This window comes from Nerophis lumbriciformis, linkage group LG17 (genome assembly GCF_033978685.3).
Source record: "Nerophis lumbriciformis linkage group LG17, RoL_Nlum_v2.1, whole genome shotgun sequence".
Classification (NCBI taxonomy): Eukaryota; Metazoa; Chordata; class Actinopteri; order Syngnathiformes; family Syngnathidae; genus Nerophis; species Nerophis lumbriciformis.
Genome location: NC_084564.2, coordinates 44,049,255 through 44,072,315, shown reverse-complemented (window position 1 = coordinate 44,072,315; position 23,061 = coordinate 44,049,255). Strand labels below are relative to the sequence as shown.

Here is a 23,061-nt window from a genome sequence, read left to right as displayed (position 1 = left end):
TGTGAGTATATACACTTCACTGCCGATGTGGGGGGGCGCCACCTAAAATCTTGCCTAGGGCGCCAGATTGGTTAGGGCCGGGCCTGCACATAGGGTTCAATATGACGTGGGCAGCTTCGACTCTTCTGTATGTACCTTTCAGCATTAATGGCGCCTTCACAGATGTGTAAGTTACCCATGTCTTGGCCACTAATACACCCCCATACCATCACACATGCTGCCTTTTACACTTTCACCCTAGAACAATCCGGATTTCCTCTTTGGTCCGGATGACACGATGTCGAATATTTCCAAAAACAATTTGAAATGTGGACTCGTTAGACCACAGAACACTTTCCCACTTTGTATGAGTCCATCTTAGATGATCTCGAGTCTGTCATGACTTGGTCCGGGGTGTGTGCTTTTCCAGGATGCAACGGAAAGTTGGCTCGTGCGAGACGGGAATGAACGTACATGATTTATTATTATCAAAAAAAGGAATAAATGAAAGCGCGCACAGTGGCGGAGAATAAACTATAAAACCAAAAGACTATAGCAAAAAAGTACAAACAAAAAACACGCACAATGGCGGAGAACAAACTATGAAACCCAAAGGACTATAAATATGGAACAAAAACTTACTTGGCTTGGACAAAAGTAGTTGCTTGAGGAATTGACATGAAAAGAAGTATCAGGCATGAACAGAGCATAAATGTGTTGTGTGAATAAAGAAAACTTACTTGGCATGGACAAAAAAGGAGCAGCGTGAACATGGACGTGAAAAAATGGACAGAGCATAAATGTGGTGTGAGGTCATCAGGACGAACAACAGAAAATGAATGAACTTAAATACTTATGGACATGATTAACAACAGGTGCGTGACTCAAAACAGGTGCGTGACATGACAGGTGAAACTAATGGGTAGCTATGGTGACAAAACAAAACTGCACAAAAAGTCCAAAAATAAAACCTGATCACACAGACATGACAGAGTCCAGAGAAGCCGGCGGCGTTTCTGGGTGTTGTTACAGATGTAGTGACAAACTGTATTTAGTGACAGTGGTTTTCTGAAGTGTTCCTGAGCCCATGTGGTGATATCCTTTAGAGATTGATGTCAGTTTTTGATACAGTGCCGTCTGAGGGATCGAAGATCACGGTCATTCAATGTTGGTTTCCGGCCATGCCGGTTACGTGGAGTGATTTCTCCAGATTCTCTGACCCTTTTGATGATATTACGGACCGTAGATGTTGAAATCCCTACATTTCTTGCAATTGCACTTTGAGAAACGTTCTTCTTAAACTGTTTGACTATTTGCTCACGCAGTTGTGGACAAAAGGGTGTACCTCGCCCCATCCTTCCTTGTGAAAGACTGAGCATTTTTTGGGAAAATGTTTTTATACCCAATCATGGCACCTACCTGTTCCCCAAATAGTTTCCAGGGTTTTTGCAAACATTTTTACGTCATATTTTAGAAGGGAAATGGGCCGACATGAGCCACATTCAGTGTTTAGTTTGTCTGGTTTCAGCAAAAGACCAATCGATGCTTCTCTTAGAAGATTGAGGATAACTTGGCAGCAAACGTTTCACATAATTCAAATGGGTAGCCATCTGTGCCAGGTGTTTTACCGTCTTGCAGTGCCATTATTGCAGCAGTGACTTCTGCCTGTTTTAATGGAAGCTCAGATCTATTTAGAAAACTTTACATTTCAGTGCCATCTTTAATGTTTTCTGATGCATATAGTTTCAAGTTCAAGTTTCAAGTTTATTCACATTACCATATTACGATTACAACAGTATCCATCCATCCATCTTCTTCCGCTTATCCGAGGTCGGGTTGCGGGGGCAGCAGCCTAAGCAGGGAAGCCCAGACTTCCCTCTCCCCAGCCACTTCGTCCAGCTCTTCCCGGGGGATCCCGAGGCGTTCCCAGGCCAGCCGGGAGACATAGTCTTCCCAACGTGTCCTGGGTCTTCCCCGTGGCCTCCTACCGGTCGGACGTGCCCTAAACACCTCCCGAGGGAGGCGATCGGGTGGCATCCTGACCAGATGCCCGAACCACCTCATCTGGCTCCTCTCCATGTGGAGGAGCAGCGGCTTTACTTTGAGCTCCCCGCGGATGACAGAGCTTCTCACCCTATCTCTAAGGGAGAGACCCACCACCCGGCGGAGGAAACTCATTTCGGCCGCTTGTACCCGTGATCTTGTCCTTTCGGTCATAACCCAAACCTCATGACCATAGGTGAGGATGGGAACGTAGATCGACCGGTAAATTGAGAGCTTTGCCTTCCGGCTCAGCTCCTTCTTCACCACAACGGATCGATACAGCGTCCGCATGACTGAAGATGCCGCACCGATACGCCTGTCTATCTCACGATCCACTCTTCCCTCACTCGTGAACAAGACTCCGAGGTACTTGAACTCCTCCACTTGGGGCAAGATCTCCTCCCCAACCCGGAGATGGCACTCCACCCTTTTCCGGGCGATCAATGCAGATTTGATTTGTTTTTATACAGAAGCTCATGTTTCATCAGGAGAGTTCGACTGAGCGAGAGGGGAAACCTAGTGGGAAAAAAACCCTAACTAATTTTGCTGACAGACTCAATTTCTTTGTTTACTTGGGGAGAAAACAATGAAAAGCAAGAGAAGGAGAACAAATAAGCCTATGGAACGTCGACACTTCAATAAGCAGACTCAGACTGGCACGGTGTGACATAAGAAGTTATAGATTTTAATATCTTTATAAACATTTTTTTTGTAGTCTTGGGTGAGGCCGCGCAGAACAAGGGAATCACGGCGGCAAAGAAAGACACAAATGCGAAACGAGAGAACGAGAAAAGACACGAGTGACAACTGTGCATTGACAAAATGACGCTTCGGAAAATAGACCATGGAAAATAATTGGACGAAATAAAAGGGCTCCTGATTTAAGGAGCCAAAACCCTGTTATCATAATTGATGCCAGTGATCTTTTTTTTTTTCTCATCGTAAGACAGTTAAATGTTTAATATCAGCACTGTTCTGTTGTTACATGGTCGATACAAAGACCATCATGTCAGTCCATTAGACGGAGGCACGTAAACTCCACAAGTTCCATGTCGTATTCTGTACAGCATCCCTTTCAGACCTCTCTAGTCATCGTATGAAGTCCTGGTCCTGAATGAGGGTCTCACTTGACTCCATTTTTTATAATCCATGCTCCTTTTCAAATGTTGTTTTATATTGTATTGGACCACACCATTTACTTATGCACACATAGGTTGTTTTTTTTTCTTTTCTTAAGTCTTGTATGCCATTTAAGTGACTCAGAAAAAAGAAAATCCTCACATTGCCAGCGAGAGACGGAGCTTGTCTGGAGCAATGCTCAGTTCTCAGCTCACCGGAGAACTGATAAAGCCCCCGTTGGACCCCTCCTACTGGGCCCCGCAGTATGGATTCAACACTACCGTAGGTCCATTCTGTGTCTTAAAAAAAATGCAAAACGAACAAGCACAAAGTACAGACAGACGCACGGATTCCTCTTAAATGAAAATGGCAGTCCTCAGCATCCTGACAGAGCTTCAAAAACCAGTAGCCAATGCTGGGGGAAATCGTTAGCTTACGATGTTTGAGCCTATTAATTATGGCCTTAAATCAGCAGTGGCTATATATTCCATTTTCTTGAAGGAATAGTTACATTCCCGGTTCGGGTAATAATTACTTATGCTCAAACTTTCACTTTGGGACCCATTGATAGGATGCATGCCACAAATGATCAAGCAATAAGACCACATTTGACTTGTACAATTCTCGCCTTCCTCATCACTTATTTGGTTATTTGAGGTCCAGAGCTCGTACCGACAAAAGGACACGTGATAATGAAAGCTAGCCTCATTGGCAGTGCCCGCTCGGTCTGCATGAATCCGCTATCTGAACTCCTGGCGGTACTTTCCGTTGTGGACGTTTGATGCTTGTGCTCATCTGAATGGTTACGCTTCCTACACAACATGTACACTTAATCACACTCATACACACACACACACACACACACACACACACGTAAAGGACACACGGACCTTGTAGTGCAGGAGCAAGAGAGGATTGTTTTTGGACTATATTGTTGATTGTGACCTTTTACCAAAGCCTCTGTAGCTCAGCGGAGAATAAAGTCTGTGTTTGTTGTCAAGGCAACCACGAGGGCGTAGATGTGTATTAAAGGCCGGGATAAGGGCGCCCTGTTGTTGGCTTGCAGAACCCCACTCGGGGGTCGGACAGTGGTCCGCGGAACACACTTGTGCTTCCTCCTTGTGACGGTGCCATCTGGTGACGTGTGATCATGTTTCCCTCCGTCGGAGAAATCTGGAGAAGAGTCCTCCTTGTCCACTATGACCTCCTTCGAGTGGTGGACCTCATTGTCGTTCTTCCCCTTGCTTCCCCGATTGCGAGTCTTCTGGCAGTTGCGAGGACGGCCGGGCCTCGACGGGTGCACCACATTGCTTTGGCCCCCGGAGCTCGCCACTACGCCTCGATTCATGGACGGTGGGCTGACAGTGCCAGACAAGTTGTTGGTCTGGGCTCTGGATTCAGAATTGGGCGAACAGTTGGAGAAGTCATCCTTGCGAAGCTCCTTTAGGTCTTTCCCGACCAAATCAACAGGCGCCATACAACCCACAGAAGACGTCGATCCCCTAAAGCGTTTTAACCACTCCCATAGCGTGAGGGCCTTGCAGTCACAGGACCAGGGATTGTCATTGAGGCGCAGGTATTCCAGGGCGGGCAGCATGTCCAGGCACTGGCCTGACAGCTGCACCAGGGAGTTGTTGAACAAGTAGAGGGTGGTGAGACGTTTGAGATCATGGAACGCCAAGTGGTGAACCCACTCGATCTGGTTCTGGTGCAGAAGGAGACGATCCAAGGACCGAAGACCCCTGAAAGTGTTCTGGTTGAGTCTCCACAGGTGGTTTCCGTGTAGGAACAGGTGGCTCAGGTTATGGAGGTCGGCAAATGTGTCATCTTGAAGGAACTTCAAATGATTTTGCTGTGGAGAAAGAAGACACAAATGTGTTGTTTGTTAGTGGCCGTATTTAAAGACGTTTTACTTCAAATACATAGTTCATATGTGAGGAAGAACACACTATTATAAAATGGTCGACATTTGGGTTGACTTGGCCACTACAGCTATATTATTAACAATTGGGATTTGTTACATACATCAGTATATATTAGATACTGTATATCCATCCATCCATCCATCCATCCATCCATTTTCTACCGCTTGTCCCTTTTAGGGTCGCGGGGGGTGCTGGATTCTATCTCAGCTGCATTCGGGCTGAAGGCCGCGTACACCTTGAACACAGATAGGCAACATTCACACACTAGGGACCATTTAGTGTTGCCAATCAACCTATCCCCAGGTGCATGTCTTTGGAGGTGGGAGGGGCCTATCCCCAGGTGCATGTCTTTGGAGATGGGAGGGGCCTATTCCCAGGTGCATGTCCTTGGGGGTGGGAGGGGCTTATCCCCAGGTGCATGTCTTTGGAGGTGGGAGGGGCCTATCCCCAGGTGCATGTCTTTGGAGGTGGGAGGGGCCTATCCCCAGGTGCATGTCCTTGGGGGTGGGAGGGGCCTATCCCCAGGTGCATGTCCTTGGGGGTGGGAGGGGCCTATCCCCAGGTGCATGTCTTTGGAGGTGGGAGGGGCCTATCCCCAGGTGCATGTCCTTGGGTGTGGGAGGGGCCTATCCTCAGGTGCATGTCCTTGGGGGTGAGAGGGGCCTATCCTCAGGTGCATGTCTTTGGAGGTGGGAGGGGCCTAACCCCAGGTGCATGTCCTTGGGGGTGGGAGGGGCTTATCCCCAGGTGCATGTCTTTGGAGGTGGGAGGGGCCTATCCCCAGGTGCATGTCCTTGGGGGTGGGAGGGGCCTTTCCCCAGGTGCATGTCTTTGGAGGTGGGAGGGGCCTATCCCCAGGTGCATGTCTTTGGAGGTGGGAGGGGCCTATCCCCAGGTGCATGTCTTTGGAGGTGGGAGGAAGCCGGAGTAGAACCCACGCAGTCACGGGGAGAACATGCAAACTCCACACAGAAAGACTCCGAGCTTGGGATTGAACTCAGGACCTTCGTATTGTGAGGCACATGCACTAACCCCGGTGTCACCATGCTGCCCAATACTGTATATATAAGCAGGGAAGCCCAGACTTCCCTCTCCCCAGCCACTTCGTCCAGCTCCTCCCGGGGGATCCTGAGGCGTTCCCAGGCCAGCCGGGAGACATAGTCTTCCCAACGTGTCCTGGGTCTTCCCGGTGGCCTCCTGCCAGTCGGACGTGCCCTAAACACCTCCCTAGTGAGGCGTTTGGGTAGCATCCTGACCAGATGCCCGAACCACCTCATCTGGCTCCTCTCCATGTGGAGGAGCAGTGGCTTTACTTTGACCTCCTCCCGGATGACAGAGCTTCTCACCCTATCTCTAAGGGAGAGACCCGCCACCCAGCGGAGGAAACTCATTTGGGCCGCTTGTACCCGTGATCTTGTCCTTTCGGTCATAACCCAAAGCTCATGACCATAGGTGAGGATGGGAACGTAGATCGACCAGTAAATTGAGAGCTTTGCCTTCCGGCTCAGCTCCTTCTTCACCACAACGGGTCGATACAGTGTCCGCATTACTGAAGATGCCGCACCGATCCGCCTGTCGATCTCACCATCCACTCTTTCCTCACTCGTGAACAAGACTCCGAGGTACTTGAACTCCTCCACTTGAGGCAGGGTCTCCTCCCCAACCCGAAGATGGCATTCCACCCTTTTCCGGGCGAGAACCATGGACTTGGAGGTGCTGATTCTCATCCCAGTCGCTTCACACTCGGCTGCGAACCGATCCAGCGAGAGCTGAAGATCCTGGCCAGATGAAGCCATCAGTACCACATCATCTGCAAAAAGCAGAGACCTAATATTGTCCTTTCGGTCATAACCCAAAGCTCATGACCATAGGTGAGAATGGGAACGTAGATCGACCGGTAAATTGCGAGCTTTGCCTTACGGCTCAGCTCCTTCTTCACCACAACGGATCGATACAGCGTCCGCATTACTGAAGACGCCGCACCAATCCGCCTGTCGATCTCACCATCCACTCTTCCCTCACTCGTGAACAAGACTACGAAGTACTTGAACTCCTCCACCTGGGGCAAGATCTCCTCCCCAACTTGGAGATGGCACTCCACCCTTTCCCGGGCGAGAACCATGGACTCGGACTTGGAGGTGCTGATTCTCATCCCAGTCGCTTCACACTCGGCTGCGAACCGACCCAGTGAGAGCTGAAGATCCTGGCCAGTTGAAGCCAACAGGACCACAACCAGATCCCCTCAACGCCTTGACTGCGCCTAGAAATTCTGTCCATAAAAGTTATGAACAGAATGGGTTACAAAGGGCAGCCTTGGCGGAGTCCAACCCTCACTGGAAACGGGTCCGACCTACTGCCGGCAATGCAGACCAAGGTCTGATGTTGATCATACAGGGAGCGGACCGCCCCAATCATGTGCACACACAAAGAGGCTAAAACAAACATTGAATGATTGATTTATTAAGTGTTTTCCACGCGGCCTCTGTGCAACTAGTTGCTCTTGAACTGTGCGCGTGACCCATTGCATACCCCCGTTGGCCCCAATAAACCGAGCATTTGATCTGGACTCGTGCAAAGTGTGAAAAACTAATGAGCTGTGCCGGATGAATAATAATGACTTCGAGCCACATTGGAGAGAAAATGTGAGAAAACATCTTTGACTCAGCCTGCGAAAGAAATGAAACGGGTTGAAATGTTGCGTTTGCTGACTTTGTAAAATGCGACCGCCTCACCAATGCTGCCTTTACCCTGAAGACTGAAAGCAGAGGTATGGCCGATGAACTGATCTAGGATGATTTAAGGGCTGTGTTGTTTCAAAGTGATCACAACATATTCTGAAAGTGCTTGAAGTACCTGTAAATGGAGATATTGCAGGCTTCTTAGTCCTTGGAAGATGTTATTGGGAAGTGAGCTGAGTCCACAGCGGTACAGGTGTAGAGCACTGAGTCGACTCAACCCGTGGAAGGTGTCTTCAGCCAGGGAGCGCAGGTGGCGGTTGTCTCCCAAATCCAGCTCCTCCAGCAGCGTGAACCCGTGGAAGGTTGAGGGCTCGATGTACGTGATGTTGTTGGAGTAGATCCAGAGTGTCACCGTGTCGCTGCTGAAGTGCCCTTTAAGTAGCCGGTGAATCTTATTGTTCTGGAGGAAGATGCGTTCACTGTCGGGCGGGATGCCTTCGGGGACAGACAGGAAGTTGTGCGCCTGGCAAGAGACGGTGCTTGGGGCCGTGTAGCAGATGCAGTGGTGGGGGCAAGACCAGGAGAACTCCAGGCCACACAGGACCAGCAGGAACTCCAGTCCACACCCTGCAATGGAAGAGAGGAAACGGCGATGTTAGAATTCGCTTTCTGGCTGACGGAGTCGTTTAAGCACAGATGAAATGGGAACGTGTCCCACGGAGCCAACATTTACCCAATCATAGTTAAACAAACATAAGGGTTGTATCTCACATCTTATACTGCCTGAAGGCCCAGCATGTCAACTGAATAAACAATAACAACTGCTCCAATGAGTCGGAATTAGTGAACAACACCAACACAACCATTTCCATATAGAGAGTTCCCCTTTTTGAAGATGATCCATTGTCAAACTGTCATAGTTCCAAAATAATAATGCATCAAAATCAGTGTTTTTGTGAATTATTGACTTCATTAAGGCTGTAATTACCTCATCTAAAGTATTCCATTTTGCAACTCGTTTTTGGAAATTATGCATATTTTGTGTTTTTCCCATCATACATTTTTTTATTTGTATTTTTTTATTTAATTTTTTTTTTACAAAAAGAGCATAAAATATATATATATAAAAAAACATCAACATTGCAAATATGTAAAAACTTTATATCTATGGATATGTCTGAAGCTAGTGAATAATTTAAAACGTTGAAAGTTTAGTGTGAGTTTTTGGGAAAAAAACTGTCATAGTTCCAAAATAATAATGCATCAAAATCAGTGTTTTTGTGAATTATTGACTTCATTAAGGCTGTAATTACCTCATCTAAAGTATTCCATTTTGCAACTGGTTTTTTGGAAATTATGCATATTTTGTGTTTTTCCCATCGTAATTTTTTTATTTTTTTAATTTTATTTACAAAAAGAGCATAAAACATAAAAAACAACAACATTGCAAATATGCAAAAACTTTATATCTATGGATAGGTCTGAAGCTAGTGAATAATTTAAAACGTTGAAAGTTTAGTGTGAGTTTTGGGGGGAAAAACGGTCATAGTTCCAAAATAATAATGCATCAAAATCAGTGTTTTTGTGAATTATTGACTTCATTAAGACTGTAATTACCTCATTAAAGTATTCCATTTTGCAACTCGTTTTTGGAAATTATGCATATTTTGTGTTTTTCCCTTCATACATTTTTTTATTTGTATTTTTTATTTAATTTTTTTTTTTACAAAAAGAGCATAAAATATATATATAAAAAAAACAACAACATTGCAGATATGTAAAAACTTTATATCTATGGATATGTCTGAAGTTAGTGAATAATTTAAAACGTTGAAAGTTTAGTGTGAGTTTTTGGGAAAAAAACTGTCATAGTTCCAAAATAATAATGCATCAAAATCAGTGTTTTTGTGAATTATTGACTTCATTAAGGCTGTAATTACCTCATCTAAAGTATTCCATTTTGCAACTGGTTTTTGGAAATTATGCATATTTTGTGTTTTTCCCATCGTAATTTTTTTATTTTTTTTATTTTATTTACAAAAAGAGCATAAAACATAAAAAACAACAACATTGCAAATATGCAAAAACTTTATATCTATGGATAGGTCTGAAGCTAGTGAATAATTTAAAATGTTGAAAGTTTAGTGTGAGTTTTGGGGAAAAAATTGTCATAGTTCCAAAACAATAATGCATCAAAATCAGTGTTTTTGTGAATTATTGACTTCATTAAGGCTGTAATTACCTCATCTAAAGTATTTTGTTGGGTTTTTTTTTTTTACAAAAAGAGCATAAAACATTAAAAAAACCCAACAACATTGCAAATATGTGAAAACGTTATATCTATGGATATGTCTGAAGCTAGTGAATAATTTAAAACGTTGAAAGTTTAGTGTGAGTTTTGGGGCGAAAAACTGTCATAGTTCCAAAATAATAATGCATCAAAATCAGTGTTTTTGTGAATTATTGACTTCATTAAGGCTGTAATTACCTCATTAAAGTATTCCACTTTGCAACTCGTTTTTGGAAATTATGCATATTTTGTGTTTTTCCCATCGTAATTTTTTTTATTTTTTTATTTACAAAAAGAGCATAAAACATAAAAAACAACAACATTGCAAATATGTAAAAACTTTATATCTATGGATATGTCTGAAGCTAGTGAATAATTTAAAACGTTGAAAGTTTAGTGTGAGTTTTTGGGAAAAAAATGTCATAGTTCCAAAATAATAATGCATCAAAATCAGTGTTTTTGTGAATTATTGACTTCATTAAGGCTGTAATTACCTCATCTAAAGTATTCCATTTTGCAACTCGTTTTTGGAAATTATGCATATTTTGTGTTTTTCCCATCATTAAAAACATTTTTATTTTTTTACTTTTTATTTTTTTACAAAAAGAGCATAAAACATAAAAAACCAACAACATTGCAAATATGTGAAAACTTTATATCTATGGATAGGTCTGAAGCTAGTGAATAATTTAAAACGTTGAAAGTTTAGTGTGAGTTTTTGGGAAAAAAATGTCATAGTTCCAAAATAATAATGCATCAAAATCAGTGTTTTTGTGAATTATTGACTTCATTAAGGCTGTAATTACCTCATCTAAAGTATTCCATTTTGCAACTCGTTTTTGGAAATTATGCATATTTTGTGTTTTTCCCATCATACATTTTTTTATTTGTATTTTTTATTTAATTTTTTTTTACAAAAAGAGCATAAAATATATATATGTAAAAAACAACAACATTGCAAATATGTGAAAACTTTATATCTATGGATAGGTCTGAAGCTAGTGAATAATTTAAAACGTTGAAAGTTTAGTGTGAGTTTTTGGGAAAAAAATGTCATAGTTCCAAAATAATAATGCATCAAAATCAGTGTTTTTGTGAATTATTGACTTCATTAAGGCTGTAATTACCTCATCTAAAGTATTCCATTTTGCAACTCGTTTTTGGAAATTATGCATATTTTGTGTTTTTCCCATCATACATTTTTTTATTTGTATTTTTTATTTAATTTTTTTTTACAAAAAGAGCATAAAATATATATATGTAAAAAACAACAACATTGCAAATATGTGAAAAAGTTATATCTATGGATATGTCTGAAGCTAGTGAATAATTTAAAACGTTGAAAGTTTAGTGTGAGTTTTGGGGAAAAAAACTGTCATAGTTCCAAAATAATAATGCATCAAAAATCAGTGTTTTTGTGAATTATTGACTTCATTAAGGCTGTAATTACCTCATTAAAGTATTCCATTTTGCAACTCGTTTTTGGAAATTATGCACATTTTGTGTTTTTCCCATCATAAAATAATGTTTTTTAATTTTTTTACAAAAAGAGCATTAAACATTAAAAAAACAACAACATTGCAAATATGTGAACACTTTATATCTATGGATAGGTCTGAAGCTAGTGAATAATTCAAAACGTTGAAAGTTTAGTGTGAGTTTTGGGAAAAAACTGTAACTACCTCATCTAAAGTATTCCATTTTGCAACTCGTTTTTGGAAATGATGCATATTTTGTGTTTTTCCCATCATTAAAATTGTTTTACAAAAAGAGCATAAAATATTTAAAAAACAACAACATTGCAAATATGTGAAAATGTTTTTTTTTTTATCTATGGGTAGGTCTGAAGCTAGTGAATAATTTAAAATGTTGAAAGTTTAGTGTGAGTTTTGGGGAAAAAAATTGTCATAGTTCCAAAATAATAATGCATCAAAATCAGTGTTTTTGTGAATTATTGCCTTCATTAAGACTGTAATTACCTCATCTAAAGTATTCCATTTTGCAACTCGTTTTTGGAAATTATGCATATTTTGTGTTTTTCCCATCATACATTTTTTTATTTGTATTTTTTATTAAATTTTTTTTACAAAAAGAGCATAAAATATATATATAAAAAAAACAACAACATTGCAAATATCCATTCATCCATCCATTTTCTACCGCTTATTCCCTTTGGGGTGGCGGGGGGCGCTGGAGCCTATCTCAGCTACAATCGGGCGGAAGGCGGGGTACACCCTGGACAAGTCGCCACCTCATCGCAGGGCCATTGCAAATATGTAAAAACTTTATATCTATGGATACGTCTGAAGCCAGTGAATAATTTAAAACGTTGAAAGTTTAGTGTGAGTTTTGGGGCGAAAAACTGTCATAGTTCCAAAATAATAATGCATCAAAATCAGTGTTTTTGTGAATTATTGACTTCATTAAGGCTGTAATTACCTCATCTAAAGTATTCCATTTTGCAACTCGTTTTTGGAAATTATGCATATTTTGTGTTTTTCCCATCATACATTTTTTTATTTGTATTTTTTATTTAATTTTTTTTTTACAAAAAGAGCATAAAATATATATATAAAAAAAACAACAACATTGCAAATATGTAAAAACTTTATATCTATGGATACGTCTGAAGCTAGTGAATAATTTAAAACGTTGAAAGTTTAGTGTGAGTTTTTGGGAAAAAAACTGTCATAGTTCCAAAATAATAATGCATCAAAAATCAGTGTTTTTGTGAATTATTGATTTAATTAAGGCTGTAATTACCTCATTAAAGTATTCCAATTTGCAACTTGTTTTTGGAAATTATGCATATTTTGTGTTTTTCCCATCATAAAAATTATTTTTTTATTTTTTTACAAAAAGAGCATTAAACATTTAAAACAACATTGCAAATATGTAAAAACTTTATATCTTTGGATAGGTCTGAAGTTTGTGAAACATTTAAAGCATTGAGAGTTTAGTACAAAATAATAACATTTGATTTACTTATATCACTATTTTGAGCGCAACCATTTTCCCTCACTTAGGATAGATAGTATGAGTTTTGGGGGGAAAAAAACATCATAGTTCCAAAATAATAATGCATCAAAATCAGTGTTTTTGTGAATTATTGACTTCATTAAGGCTGTAATTACCTCATCTAAAGTATTCCATTTTGCAACTCGTTATGCATGTTTTGTTTTTCCCATCACAAAAAAATATTTTTGTTGTTGTTTTTTTTCTTTTACAAAAAGAGCATAAAACATTTAAAAAACAACAACATTGCAAATATGTAAAAACTTTATATCTATGGATACGTCTGAAGCTAGTGAATAATTTAAAATGTTGAAAGTTTAGTGTGAGTTTTGGGGAATAAAATGTCATAGTTCCAAAATAATAATGCATCAAAATCAATGTTTTTGTGAATTTTGTGAATCGCAGAATTCCAGGTTTTACAGACATTTTCCCCATTTAAAATGAATTGGCCATTATTCAAACTTCTACCATTTCCACATTTTTCAACCTATTCAAACCATTCCACATGCAACACATTTCACTCATCCTGGAAATGTAAACTATCATTTTTCCAAGTTTAAAGAAAATTCCAGGATTTTACAGAATTCCTGCTTCTCCAAAGCCCTATTTCCACCCTTTTTTCTGGCGACTACTACATTTTTCCAACGCATTTCCACCGTCAAAACATTCCTCTTAATCAGGAAAAAAACAAAGTTGTTTTTTGAACTGGAAAAATGTCTGGTTTTCCCAAAATTCCAGGAATTCCGTAATACCATTCCTCAATTCAACATGTTACTACTTCAACATTTCTCCACCGATTTGAAAAATTCCAACACCAACCATTTCAACTCATTCACAATATTCAAGTTTATTTTTTTACCATTTTCCAAGAAATTACCGCTTTTCCCGAAATTCCCAATTTTTTCTGAAATTCCCATTGAAATCAATGGGACATTTTTCAAAGTTTCATAATTCCCATTCACATTTTTCATCTGATTCAAACTGTTCCAACTTCATAATATTCAGCCTGTTTGGGAATTATGTGCTCTACTTCAACAATTCTACAAAAAAAATTCCCGGATTTCCCATAATTCCTTTTTTTTTTTCATTTTCTCCATTCAAAATTAATTGGCCATTTTTCTAACTTCGACAATTCCCACATTCTTCAACCCATTCAAAACATTCCACATTCAACACATTTCACTCATCCTGGACATTCAAACTATAATTTTTCCACATTCAAAACATTTCCAGGAATTCCCGTTTTTTGGTAACCTATTTCCACCCTTAAGTTCGACCACTCCTTTCACATCTTTCAACCCATTTCAACCGTTCCACCGTCAAAACACTCCTCATATTCAGGACAAAAACCAAGTTGGTGAAAGAACTAGAACAATTCCCGGTTTTCCCGAAATTCCAGGAATTTGTCAATTAAAAACTGGTACTAATTCAACATTTCTTGACCTATTTAAACAATTCCAACACCAACCAATTCGGCTCATTCAGGACATTCATGATCCTAATTATTTAAAAAAAAAATGCTGCTTTTTCCAAAATTCCAGGAAGTTCCTATGGAAATGAATGGGACATTTTTCCAGGTTGCACAATTCCCACATTTTCAACCTATTTCAAACCATTCCAACATCAACACATTTCACCATTCTGGATATTCCAACTATCATTTGTCAAAGTTAAAAAAAATTCCAGGATTTTCCAGAATTCCTGCCCTATTTCCACCCACATTTTTCCAACGCATTTCCACCGTTCCATCGTCAAATCATTCCTCTTAATCAGGAAAAAAAAACAACTTTGTTTTTTGAACTGGAAAAATTCTCAGTTTTCCCAAAATTCCAGGAATTCCGTAATACCATTTCTCAATTCAACATGCTACTACATTTCTCCACCGATTTGAACAATTCCAACACCAACCATTTCAACTCATTCACAACATTCAAGTTTCTTTACCATTTTTCAAAAAATTACCGCTTTTCCCGAAATTCCCAATTTTTTCTGAAATTCCCATTAAAATCAATGGGACATTCTTCAAAGTTCCACAACTCCCACATTTTTCATCTAATTCAAACTGTTCCAACGTCATAATATTCAGCCTGTTTGGGAATTATGTGCTCTACTTTAACAATTCTAGAAAAAAAATTCCCAGATTTCCCATAATTCCCTTTTTTTTTCTTTTTTTTTTTTTTTTTTTTTTTTTCCATTTTCTCCATTCACAATGAATTGGCCATTTTTCAAACTTCCACAACTCCCACATTGTTCAACCCATTCAAACCATTCCACCTTCAACACATTCCACTCATCCTAAACATTCAAACTATCATTTTTCTACATACAACACATTTCCAGGAATTCCCATTTTTTGGTAACCTATTTCCACCCTTAAGTTTGACTACTCCTTTCACATTTTTCAAACCATTTCAACCATTCCACCGTCAAAACACTCCTTAAATTCAGGACAAAAACCAAGTTGGTTAAGGAACTAGAACAATTCCCAGTTTTCCCGAAATTCCAGGAATTTCTCAATTAAATACTGTTACTAATTCAACACTTGTTGACCGATTCAAACAATTCCAACACCAACCTATTCGGATCATTCAGGACATTCATACTCCTAATCATTTAAAAAAACAAAATCCCGCTTTTTCCAAAATTCCAGGAAGTTCCTATGGAAATGAATGGGACATTTTTCCAAGTTGCAAAATTCCCACATTTTTCAAGCTATTCAAACCATTCCAACATCAACACATTTCACCATTCTGGAAAATCCAACTATCATTTTTCCAAGTTCCAAAAAATTCCAGGATTTTCCAGAATTCCTGCCCTATTTCCACCCTTTTTTCTGGCGACTACTCTTCCCACATTTTTTCCAACACATTTCCACCGTTCCACCGTCAAACACTCCTCTTAATCAGGAAAAAAACAACGTTGTTTTTTGAACTGGAAACATTCTGTTTCCCCAAAATTCCAGGAATTCCGTAACACCATTTTTCAATTCAACATGTTACTACTTCAACATTTCTCGACCGATTTGCAAAATTCCAACACCAACCATTTCAACTCATTCACACCATTCAAGGTTTTGTTTTTTACTATTCTCCAAAAAATTACCGCTTTTCCCAAAATTCCAGGAAGTTCCCATTGAAATGAAAGGGACATTTTTCCAAATTGCACAATTCCCACATTTTTCAACCTATTCAAACCATTCTAACATCAACACATTTCACCAATCTGGAATTTCAAACTATAATTTTTCCAAGTTCAAAGAAATTCCAGGATTTTCCAGAATTCCTGCCCTATTTCCACCCTTTTTTCTGGCGACTACTCCTCCCTCATTTTTCCAAACGCATTTCCACCGTTCCACTGTCAAAACATTCCTCTTAATCAGGAAAAAAAACAACTGGAAAAATGTCTGATTTTCCCAAAATTCCAGGAATTCCGTAATACCATTCCTCAATACAACATGTTACTACTTCAACATTTCTCCACCGATTTGAAAAATTCCAACACCAAACATTTCAACTCATTCACAATATTCAAGTTTATTTTTTTACCATTTTCCAAGAAATTACCGCTTTTCCCGAAATTCCCAATTTTTTTCTGAAATTCCCATTGAAATCAATAGGACATTTTTCAAAGTTCCACAATTCCCACATTTTTCATCTGATTCAAACTGTTCCAACTTCATAATTTTCAGCCTGTTTGGGAATTATGTGCTCTTCTTAAACAATTCTACAAAAAATTTCCCGGATTTCCCATAATTCCTTCTTTTTTTTTTTTCTTTTTTTTTTTTTTCCATTTTCTCCATTCACAATGAATTGGCCATTTTTCAAACTTCCACAATTCCCACATTGTTCAACCCATTCAAACCATTCCACCTTCAACACATTCCACTCATCCTAGACATTCAAAACATTTCCAGGAATTCCCGTTTTTTGGTAACCTACTTCCACCCTTAAGTTTGACTACTCCTTTCACATTTTTCGACCCATTTCAACCGTTCCACCGTCAAAACACTCCTCATATTCAGGACAAAAACCAAGTTGGTTAAGGAACCACAACAATTCCCGGTTTTCCTGAAATTCCAGGAATTTATCAATTAAAAACTGTTACTAATTCAACATTTTTTGACCAATTCAAACAATTCCAACAGCAACCATTCAGGACATTCATGCTCTTAATCATTAAAAAAAAAAAAACGCTTTTTCCAAAATTCCAGGAAGTTCCTATGGAAATGAATGGGACATTTTTCCAAGTTGCAAAATTCCCACATTTTTCAAGCTATTCAAACCATTCCAACATCAACACATTTCATCATTTTGGAAAATCCAACTATCATTTTTTCAAGTTCAAAAAAATTCCAGGATTTTCCAGAATTCCTGCCCTATTTCCACCCTTTTTTCTGGCGACTACTCCTCCCACATTTTTCCAACGCATTTCCACCGTTCCACCGTCAAAACACTCCTCTTAATCAGGAAAAAAACAAAGTTGTTTTTTGAACTAGAAAAATTCAGTGTTTTCCCAAAATTCCAGGAATTCCGTAACACCATTTTTCAATTCAACATGTTACTACTTCAACATTTCACGACCAATTTGCAAAATTCCAACACCAACCATTTCAACTCATTCACACCATTCAAGGTTTTGTTTTTTACTATTCTCCAAAAAATTACCGCTTTTCCCAAAATTCCAGGAAGTTCCCATTGAAATGAAAGGGACATTTTTCCAAATTGCACAATTCCCACATTTTTCAACCTATTCAAACCATTCTAACATCAACACATTTCACCAATCTGGAATTTCAAACTATAATTTTTCCAAGTTCAAAGAAATTCCAGGATTTTCCAGAATTCCTGCCCTATTTCCACCCTTTTTTCTGGCGACTACTCCTCCCTCATTTTTCCAAACGCATTTCCACCGTTCCACTGTCAAAACATTCCTCTTAATCAGGGAAAAAAAACAACTGGAAAAATATCTGATTTTCCCAAAATTCCAGGAATTCCGTAATACCATTCCTCAATTCAACATGTTACTACTTCAACATTTCTCTACCGATTTGAAAAATTCCAACACCAACCATTTCAACTCATTCACAATATTCAAGTTTATTTTTTTACCATTTTCCAAGAAATTACTGCTTTTCCCGAAATTCCCAATTTTTTTCTGAAATTCCCATTGAAATCAATAGGACATTTTTCAAAGTTCCACAATTCCCACATTTTTCATCTGATTCAAACTGTTCCAACTTCATAATTTTCAGCCTGTTTGGGAATTATGTGCTCTTCTTAAACCATTTTACAAAAAAATTCCCGGATTTCCCATAATTCCTTCTTTTTTTTTTTTTTCATTTTCTCCATTCACAATGAATTGGCCATTTTTCAAACTTCCACAATTCCCACATTGTTCAACCCATTCAAACCATTCCACCTTCAACACATTCCACTCATCCTAGACATTCACACATTTCCAGGAATTCCCGTTTTTTGGTAACCTACTTCCACCCTTAAGTTTGACTACTCCTTTCACATTTTTCGACCCATTTCAACCGTTCCACCGTCAAAACACTCCTCATATTCAGGACAAAAACCAAGTTGGTTAAGGAACCACAACAACTCCCGGTTTTCCCGAAATTCCAGGAATTTATCAATTAAAAACTGTTACTAATTCAACATTTCTTGACCAATTTAAACAAGTCCAACACCAACCATTCAGGACATTCATGCTCTTAATCATTTAAAAAAAAACAAAAAAAAACGCTTTTTCCAAAATTCCAGGAAGTTCCTATGAATGGGAAATTTTTCCAAGTTGCAAAATTCCCACATTTTTCAAGCTATTCAAACCATTCTAACATCAACACATTTCACCATTCTGGAAAATCCAACTATCATTTTTCCAAGTTCCAAAAAATTCCAGGATTTTCCAGAATTCCTGCCCTATTTCCACCCTTTTTTCTGGCGACTACTCTTCCCACATTTTTTCCAACACATTTCCACCGTTGCACCGTTAAAACACTCCTCTTAATCAGGAAACAAGCAAAGTTGTTTTTTGAACTGGAAAAATTCAGTGTTTTCCCAAAATTCCAGGAATTCCGTAACACCATTTTTCAATTCAACATGTTACTACTTCAACATTTCACGACTGATTTGCAAAATTCCAACACCAACCATTTCAACTCATTCACAACATTCAAGTATTTTTTTTTTACCATTTTCCAAAAAATTACCACTTTTCCCAAAATTCCCAATTTTTTCTGAAATTTCAATGGGACATTTTTCAAAGTTCCACAACTCCCACATTTTTAATCTGATTCAAACTGTTCCAACTTCAAAATATTCAGCCTGTTTGGGAATTGTGTGCTCTACTTCAACAGTTCTACAAAAAATTCCCGGATTTCCCATAATTCCTTTTTTTTTTCTTTTTTCATTTACTCCATTCAAAATGAATTGGCCATTTTTGAAAGCGGGAAACGAACCTGGAACCCTCAAGTTGCTGGCATGTCCATTCTACCAACCGAGCTATACCGCCCCTGTAATTATCCTACATTATGATGCCTTTGACCCCGCCCCCTCTCCAACATATATTTCTATTAATTTTACCTTTGTCATCCATGCTGCCTTTTGAAGCCACATGCAATTTCCCAATTATAAATATAGACAAATCATGATATACTAGTTACTATGATCATCTAATTAGTTACTATGGTCATCTATTTCTACATTCATCCTACGTTCCATTAGCATTTCAGTTCAGCGTTAATATTCAAGCCATTCCAACATTCAAACTATTCTTACTTACATTCTCTCAGTATTTCAGTTCAGTTCAACTTCACACGCAATTCCTCCAGGAATGGCCTCTTCTAGTTCTGCATGCTGTTGTGTCACCTGAACAAGAGTACGCTCTCCTAGGCTTTGCGTTAATCCGGGTTGCTAAACTCTGCCAGTAGGCAACATGTCCTGTGCAGGCATCCTCTCGAACCTGAACCATTGTTCACATGGTTGATCACTGTCAAACTGTGTGTCGCAATACTCAAATATTGTGACCTCTATCAAAACAGGGATAATGTTTTACCCCCTATATAGAGTTTTCCTGCAAGCACCATTCAACAAGAACACGGTTTCTTTCTCTTCGTCGCCTGGTTTCTATCTCAATCTTTCTTTGGAGACGTATCAAGCGCGGCTTCGACTGACTGAGTAAATAGGTTTGCCTTGCTCTTGGGAAATAAAGCTTTGCTTTATTTATCAAACAAGAAACAGTATCTTTTTTTTCTCCCCAGCAGAAGCTCAACCTGGCAACTGAGGTGGATCTGTCTCGTCGTGGCTCATTTAGTACACAGCACCAAAAACGTGGTTTTACATTTAAATACGGAAGTTATTTTTTCAATCTCCTGCCACTGCGGCAGAGATTGAATTATTCGAAACAAAAATCTCCCTTCACTAAGAAAATGATCTGAGCATGCAGAATAGGGTGACCATTTCCATGGCACCAAAAAGGAGGACATTATGCGGCATATCAATAAATTACTATAGTGTACATAGGACTCTGGTATACCTTATTTATAGTACAATTTTGAGTGGTTTAAAGATGATGTTTGTGTGGCTGAATAGGAAAAAATATTAAAGTCAAGTGTTTGTTAACAGTATTTGTATTTATTCAATACATTGTGGTGTTCAAAAAGTGACCACTGAGATGAATCTTTTCAAGTGCAGAGTGCCACAAAGCATAACATGTGTGGACTTAAATGTAGTTAACATATATAATAAAAAGAAAAATGCCACAAAAATGTTTCCACATCAACATCAAGGCTGCTTGCTGCATATCTGGTTGCGTTATGCAGAATATGGGCCAAACAGTTTGCAGGGAGCACATCTTTTTGGCTCAGTTTCAGCTTCTGATACACACTGTTATGTTTGCCACAATTGACACTGGCATTGTCTGCTGCATATGCAGACATGTTTTTCACCTCTAAGCCAGACATCTCAAGTTTTGCCAGCAGCTGGTTTGTTATGGCTTCTGACGTTTCGTTGCTGTCGCTATAAAAATCCAACAGGACATGTTGGATGCCTTCATCAAAGTGAAAATACCTTACCACAATGGGAAAACACTTGTTTGTTCCTTTTTTTGAGGCGTTGGTTGCCACGGAAAAGGGTAGGTTGTTTTCTTTTATGTAGTCGGTATGTTCCTGTACTGAATAGTGAGCGATGACGTTCTCGCACAATGCCTTGGCTTTTGTTCGGCCACAGGCCATCCCTTTAGCTGTGGGCTAGTCACTGAAAATCTCCCGGTCCACTTTCATGCCGCAGTCTAAACTTCTGTAGGACTGGTGATGCTTTACAGCAGTGGTTCTCAACCTTTTTTCAGTGATGTACCCCCTGTGAACATTTTTTTAATTCAAGTACCCCCTAATCAGAGCAAAGCATTTTTGGTTGAAAAAAAGAGATAAAGAAGTAAAATACAGCACTATGTCATCAGTTTCTGATTTATTAAATTGTATAACAGTGCAAAATATTGCTCATTTGTAGTGGTCTTTCTTGAACTATTTGGAAAAAAATATATAAAATAACTAAAAACTTGTTGAAAAATAAACAAGTGATTCAATTATAAATAAAGATTTCTACACATAGAAGTAATCATCAACTTAAAGTGCCCTCTTTGGGGATTGTAATAGAGATCCATCTGGATTCATCAACTTAATTCTAAACATTTCTTCACAAAAAAAGAAATCTTTAACATCAATATTTATGGAACATGTCTACAAAAAATCTAGCTGTCAACACTGAATATTGCATTGTTGCATTTCTTTTCACACTTCTTTTTGACAGACATTTTAGTGAGGGTCAAACCATCATGGCATGGGGGGAAACTCTGGCTTTATGGTAATGAATGGAATAGCCTACCGTATTTTCCGCACTATAAGGCGCACCTAAAAACCACAAATTTTCTCAAAAGCTGACAGTGCGCCTTATAACCCGGTGCGCTTTATTACGATTCATTTTCATAAAGTTTCGATCTCGCAACTTCGGTAAACAGCCGCCATCTTTTTTCCCGGTAGAACAGGAAGCGCTTCTTCTTCTACGCAAGCAACCGCCAAGGTAAGCACCCGCCCCCATAGAACAGGAAGCGCTTCTTCTTCTACTGTAAGCAACCACCCGCCCCCGGAAGAAAAAGAAGCGCGCGGATATTTCGTTTCATTTCCTTTGTGTGTTTACATCTGTAAAGACCAGACTACAAAATGGCTCCTACTAAGCGACACGCTTATAACGCAGAATTTAAACTTAAGGCAATAAGTCATGCCGAAGAACACGGAAATAGAGCAGCAGCAAGAGAATATAACATAAATGAATCAATGGTGCGTAGGTGGAGGAAGCAAGAAGATGACCTGCGCCAGGTAAAGAAGACAAAACAGAGTTTCCGAGGGAACAAAGCAAGATGGCAACTGTTGGAGGACAAACTGGAACAGTGGGTTGTTGAGCAGAGAGCAGCAAGCAGAAGTGTCAGCACCATCACTATTCGAATGAAGGCAACAGCGCTAGCAAGCGAACTTCACCTGGATGATTTTAAAGGTGGTGCTTCTTGGTGTTTCCGGTTTATGAAAAGACGCAATCTCTCCATCCGCACACGGACCACTATTTCACAGCAACTGCCTAACGACTTTAAAGAAAAGCTGGCTACTTTCCGTGCATATTGTAAAAACAAGATAGCTGAAAAAAAGATCCGGCCAGAGAACATTATCAACATGGACGAGGTTCCACTGACTTTTGATATTCCTGTGAACCGCACTGTTGATACAACGGGAGCACGTACGGTGAATATTCGCACCACAGGGAATGAGAAGTCGTCCTTCACTGTGGTTCTAGCTTGCCATGCTAATGGCCAGAAACTTCCTCCCATGGTGATATTCAAAAGGAAGACCTTGCCAAAAGAGACCTTTCCAGCCGGCGTCATCATAAAAGCTAACTCGAAGGGATGGATGAAGAAAAGATGAGCGAGTGGTTAAGGGAAGTTTACGCGAAGAGGCCGGGTG

At 39.3% G+C, this 23,061-nt stretch overlaps 1 protein-coding gene across 1 annotated transcript in view; it reads right to left on the bottom strand.

Moving 5' to 3' along the window:
* Positions 1–2,688: 2,688 nt before the first annotated feature.
* The window catches only part of rtn4rl1b (reticulon 4 receptor-like 1b), a 656,646-nt gene continuing 636,273 nt past the window's right edge, over positions 2,689–23,061 (bottom strand). Inside the window, exons 2-3 of the mRNA XM_061973226.1 lie at positions 7,920–8,371; positions 2,689–4,993 (exon numbers count right to left, since the gene is read on the bottom strand). Coding sequence (XP_061829210.1) covers positions 4,109–4,993; positions 7,920–8,371 — 1,337 coding nt within the window. The 3' untranslated portion in view covers positions 2,689–4,108. The remainder of the gene's footprint in view (positions 4,994–7,919; positions 8,372–23,061) is intronic.